The 6,000-nt window shown below is 46.4% G+C and overlaps 1 protein-coding gene across 1 annotated transcript in view; it reads left to right on the top strand.

The window, feature by feature from the left end:
* SZRD1 (SUZ RNA binding domain containing 1) overlaps window positions 1-5,910 on the top strand; it is a gene marked incomplete in the record, with an annotated part of 18,628 nt that extends 12,718 nt beyond the window's left edge. The window contains 2 exon segments of the mRNA XM_034753320.1: window positions 1,458-1,712; window positions 2,836-5,910. Of these exon segments, the coding sequence (XP_034609211.1) occupies window positions 1,458-1,712; window positions 2,836-2,938 (358 nt within the window).
* Between the last annotated feature and the right edge of the window lie 90 nt (window positions 5,911-6,000).

The raw sequence follows: 6,000 nt of genomic DNA, 5'->3' as shown, positions 1-6,000 counted from the left end.
ACCTTTAAGACTAACAGAAGTATTGGGAGCATAAGCTTTCGTGGGTAAGAACCTCACTTCTTCAGATGCAAGAAGTGAGGTTCTTACCCACGAAAGCTTATGCTCCCAATACTTCTGTTAGTCTTAAAGGTGCCACAGGACCCTCTGTTGCTCTCTTGAACTAGGCTCCCCTGCCTGGAGTTGCACACTTGCAAGTTCAGAGAGTTGGCACAGGAGGGTAAATTGCATTAGATGCATCAAATTTAGTGGGTAACTAACCTCCAATTCGAGCTAAGAAATGGGGAGCTTGTATTATGTAATGTCACTTTGTGGCACCTCTAATCCAGAGCAGTGTAGCTGAAAGATGATTGGCGATCATTTGATCCCTGAAGTAGGGTATTCAAGAGCAGATCTAGCCACACCTATAGGGAAGCCATTTAAAAAACAAAAAAACCAAACTGGGCAGTAGAATGAAGAAATGGGTGAAAGCCAAGTAACCCCTTCATGTACCAACCCTTTTTTGACCTGCCGTGCTCTGTCAGTGAGACTTCTGTGCCTGGATTCTGGCTTGGGAGGGTCACACAGAGGGAAAGCTCATACTTCATCCCGTGCTGCCGCAAACCTATCACTTGTCACTGTTCTCAGTGATGTGAATTGGGTTTATAGCTTCCTGCTTGCTCTACCTCCTCTCCCTTCCCTCCCCCAAAAATTCTAAACTCCTGATGAGTGTCAGTTTTTGGTTCAGCTTTCTGGTAGTTCAATAAGCTAATGCCTAAGCTAACACACTTGTTTGTTGTGATTTTTAGGTGGGAGAGGGACTGTACCAAAAATCTGTGAAGTGGGGTTGTGGGGACATAATTCCAGAAAGTAAGGGGCTGGAGAGAGACTGTCAAATGCTGATGCATGCTGTAACAAATCCTGAGATGACTTAAGTACATTTTCCTTCATACATCTTCAATTGTAGGTGCCTCCATTTTATTTTTTTTAGCACTCGGGAATGGGCCAGATGCCTCTCGAAATTATAGAATACTCCCTGCCTCAAAGAATTCACAAGCTAGCTTGGGACACACCAACTCAGAAACTTTTTGAGCTTTAATTTTTAAGATTGGAACTGGTAGCAAAAAAACTCTAATAATCATCCCACCCAGTTGAAAGTAGGATTCTCTGGTCAGTGTCCTAGCACCCCTCCTTTTCTCCCCCTCCCCCTCCCCCCCCCCCCCTTTTTTTAAAGGAGAAGAACCAAAGCACCAGGTCTGTCTTCTGCCCTCCTGCACGTTTGACTTGAGTGGGTAAATCTCAAATAAGCATACTCTCTACTACAGTATCAGGGTTGCAACTATAACAAGGTTAATTGTTGCAAGACACCACCTAGTCATAAAGATGGTATCCGTCTGGCAGGGCTCCCATTCACAGCAGTTAACACTTTGTCAGTGGGATACAGATACTAATTAGATATTTGTGTCTTTTTTCTTAAACAGCAGAAAATCAAAATCTCCTCCCAAAGTGCCGATTGTCATTCAGGACGACAGCCTTCCCTCAGGTCCTCCTCCACAGATCAGGATCTTAAAGAGGCCCACAACTAACGGTGTGCTTAGTAACCCCAACTCTGCGAGCAGACCAGCTTTTCCGGTAAAGTCTCTGGCACAGAGAGAGGCAGAATACGCAGAAGCCAGAAAACGAATTCTGGGCAGCGCAAGCCCAGAAGAGGAACAGGAGAAACCCATTCTAGACAGGTGAGAGTGGCTGGGCTTAATAGCAGTTCTAGCTGCATCCCTGAACTAACCCCTGTAGGAAGTCCTTCAGCAAACAATTTCCTACAGATAGTCCTCCAGAGGGAAGAGGAGCCATGCCAATACCTAATATTTCACATGACATGCAGGATAAAGCCCACTGAGAGGTGGGGGCATCCTGTTAGCACATGTGATCCGGTATAGCTCAAATGCATAGAAATGAAAGCAAATGCTTATCGGAAGCAAAGGTGTTTAGACACAGATCGAGGACACAGCCTTCTCTGACATAACCAGGGGAATAGGCAGCAGGAGCAGGTTGACTCTGCAAGGAAGGACTTGCCATATTTCATACAAATATCTTTAATAGTAAAACAAAAGGATTAGAAATAATTCTGCACAGATCCGAGACTGTCTACTCGGGGAGCGTAACCTTTCAACAAAATGTGACTGTTTTCCCCAAGCAAGGGGGCTACCGAGTTGAGTCTTGCCTGTGGATATCAAGCTGAACTGGCTAGCCTGACTCACGTGGTGTGGAACAAGCTGAATTTACGTTCCCCACAGCCATGCTGCTTTTATCACCCATTGGAGAGGGCTGGACCAGTTGCTCCAGAGGCACTTTCCCTCCCCATATTGTATGTTCTGCCCTGCCTTCTGATCTACATCACATTGGCTCTGTAGTCCTTTTCCAGTGTATTCTCCAACTAAACATAACCTTGGAGGGGGGGACCAACTTAAACTGGAGTCCCGTTTGAACAGACACAGCAGCCACTCTTTCCAAAGACCAAAGGACTGCAATTTTTAAAAAAAGGTGCTGCCTGGGGTGGGAAAAGGCACATCATTGAAAACCAGAGCAGGATGATTCCACTCGGGTAGGGTCGGGACTGGGACTGGGACTTGGACTTTGAAGTTACCTGGGTTTTGGCTGCTGAAGAGCAGGGCTTGGGGAAATGGAGCACTAGTCAATTCTCAATTGCCTGTGAGGCCCTGCAGAGTGCAGCAGCACTGACAACAGCTCTTTCACCGTGGCGGTGCCTTTCCACTGAAGGACTCTTCCCGGTCTTCGTTGGAATTGCATGGGGTAAGGTAAAAGTCGTCTTCCTTTTTAAGACTGATTTCTTTCCTGCAGGCCAACAAGGATCTCCCAGCCAGAAGATTCCAGGCCATCCAATAATGTGATACGGCAGCCACTGGGTCCTGATGGTTCACAAGGCTTCAAACAACGCAGATAGATGTGGGCAAGCGATCATGCTGTCGAAAGCAGGGTCCGCTGCCACGGGTTGCACTGCCGTGGTGGACAAATGGACTTGAGCAGAGGGAACTACCTGGTTTACTTGCACTGTGATCCCTTTGCTCTGCCCACTGTGACCTTGAACCCCATGCACTGTGACCCCCTGCTCCACCCACTGTGATTGGCACACCGACGAGGGCTGTCCCAAGTCACTGTAAAAGGAAGGGGGGGGGTACGTTAAGGACTCTGAACAGGTGCAGAGAGTCGTGTGTGCCACTTCAGTTGAAGCTAGCGCCAGCAATAATGTTTATCATACTCATTAACCTGGGATTGAAAAGAAGAATGGGAAGCCTCCCCAAATGTGCATGTTGTCTCTCTCTCACTTCTGAGCGAGTTCTGTTTCAAAGGATCTTTGTTTTTTGTTTGTAAATCAGATCAACTTTAAACCAAGTGCATGGGAAGGGTTTTAACTGTTTAGTTTGTTTTAATTGAGAGAGGTAGTTGGTAGTGTTCTAAAAAAGGAGTTTCTAGGAATTTCCACAACATAATGGCTAGGATTTGGCAAGCTTAGCTTCTCGTTCTGTATTTCCACTGCTGCCAAGCAAATGGAAGGGGACTTCCAGGTACCTGGGCTTTCTAATTGCCTTGGGCCCAGAAACCAGTGGAGTCCAGTGGCCCAGTTCACTTACTGCACCTGTGATAAGCTTGGTTAGTTTTCTGCTGGCTTGAGGAAAAACTTAGTAATACATTTCTTGTATTTGGGGAGAAGGGAATGTAGACAGATCCCATGGAGACACCTACTGCCTGCCTGCTGCTTCCAGCAGAGAAAGCAGGGTGAAGGAACAGGGCTCTGTTGCATCTAGGTTTACAAGCTAGGAATAGACTAGTTCAATACTGTACTGGTCCACTCCGGTTAGTGCATGGAAAACATGGGAATGAGCCTGGCTCTGTGCAGCATGTGCTTGTCGGAAAGCCGTGTGGCAGGAGGCTGAGCAACCACTGCTCCAAAGGTTTGAACCCTAAGTGGCTTGTGATGGACCGATGGCTTATGGTACAATTCCAGTGCTGTACTTGATGCATTTACTTCTAGAAATCAGAGACATCGGGAACAAACCATGTTCAATAAAGCTTGGAAAAAAAATCCCTGTTTTCATGCATTGGTGGTAACAAATGGCTTTCCGCTAAGCTCTGTCCTCCAGCCCCAGAAAAAGAAAGGGGTCTGAGGAAGGGTTCCTGGCCGAGGAAGGAGAAGTTTAAGGTACCACCAAGTCAGCTGTCGCAAGCTGTCAAATATAGCTACTCCATTGCTTCTCCTGTGCCCTATACTGTCTTGTTGCATTGTCTAACTGTATATTAGACAACAAGGAAGCTGATCAACTCTTAATATTAACTGTCTCAAGGGATTAGATGAACACTAAAGCTTCCTTCTGCTGGGGCAACAAGAATGTATCTTGTATGCTGGAAAGGCTCCAGTAGTAGAGATGTCTCAGCATGTCGATAGGACCTGGTACTGTAGACAAGCCTGTGTGGCATAGAAACAGACTATATCTTTCTGTGACAGCAGCCAGAGGCCAAGAAGGATTTAGATCGTCCCTTCACCTAACAGGACCGTGGGCTAGTCTGCGTCACTGTGTTTCCAGAAGCTGCCTTTCCACACAGTTGGTGTTTTGGAGGATGTATTCTGTACAGGTGCAATTTGACACGGGCCACTGTTTGTGCTTAATAGGTTGAATAGTGGGCACCTGAACCCATCCTCTTTTGCCTGAAAGGAAGCAGCTGACCAGAACCTCTGCCTACAGTGAGTTGTATGGGAGATTCCCATACAGTAAACCAAGACATGTACAGAAATACAGCAAACAACTGGTTAAAATAAACTACCTGTGTACAAAAGATGAAATCTACTAGAACATTGATCTTTTAACTGAATTTCTTTTCTGTCCTGCCCTCCTGCGATTCCCTAAATCAAGTGAGTCCATGGAATGCTTGTTAAAGGATTACTTTTTTTTTTACTCTGCTGTAATCAGAGAGGTGGGCACAGGTGTACAGATGTTCCATAGGCCTGCAGTTGGGCTCAAGTCCTTGTGGTTTTATAAGACTGTAATCTGATGTTTACCTAACTTCCTCTCAGGTAGGGCTTGGAATGTGCTGCAGGAGCACCTGTACAAGCCACGAGCAGCTGCTTCACAGGGAACATCTTTCCCTCATGGCAGCAAGGAGAAACTGATGGGAAGAGTAGCTGGATGGGGGAGGGCAGAAGAGAAGAGGATGGGAAAAGACATTAGCAATAACTGTGTAGTCACCACGCCTTTCCTTAATCGATAATTAAAATAGCTATTACTTTGGATGGCCAGCTGCTGGCAAAAGCCTCCTGATGTAGCTTCTGATATCTTGCCAATGTTAGGACAACAGTATCCTTTTTCTGCCACCTGGTATCCTGTATATCAGGGGTTTAACGTCCTTGCTAGCTGCTCATAGGACAAAATCCGGTCCTCCAGCATCACCCTCACATAACTAATATAAGATTATGTGGGGGGGAGCTAACCAGAGCACCCCCCTCCAGTTTATTCATCCTTAAAGCATGGTCAGTCAGGATGCTTCCAACCTGCGGGCGGGGGGGGGGCAATGTTCCTGGAGAAACCTACCACTAGGCCCCCTCTTCCAGGTGGACAGTAGGTCAGTGATCCTGTCCAGAAATCAGTGTTGGGATAAGTCAAAGGCCCTGTTTGCAGAGGGGCTAGAGCTCTTGTTCTAATACATGTTTATAGGGTTTTTTGTGTGTGTTCTTAGGGGCACTTTATGGTTCTCTGTGTGTGTATGCGTGTGCGTGTGTGTATTCGGGTGGTAAGAAGTGCAAAGCTGTGTGCGTCTGCCACAGGACACACAGCTGCCTGTCTCCCCATGGAAGTGCTCCTAAGTATGCAGAAAAACATTTTATAAATTGTATTTTAAATAAATGTGTTAAACTTTTTAAAATGCCGTTTTATTTTTTCAAACTACATGTGCCCTCTTCCTGGAGCGCCCCAGGGCTAAATTGGGCTCTAGTAGCTGCCCCTGGGAGTTTAC

This window comes from Trachemys scripta, chromosome 19, assembly GCF_013100865.1.
Source record: "Trachemys scripta elegans isolate TJP31775 chromosome 19, CAS_Tse_1.0, whole genome shotgun sequence".
NCBI lineage: Eukaryota > Metazoa > Chordata > Testudines > Emydidae > Trachemys > Trachemys scripta.
The sequence above is the reverse complement of the archived record's forward strand: the minus strand, read 5'-3'. Positions and strand labels throughout refer to the sequence as shown.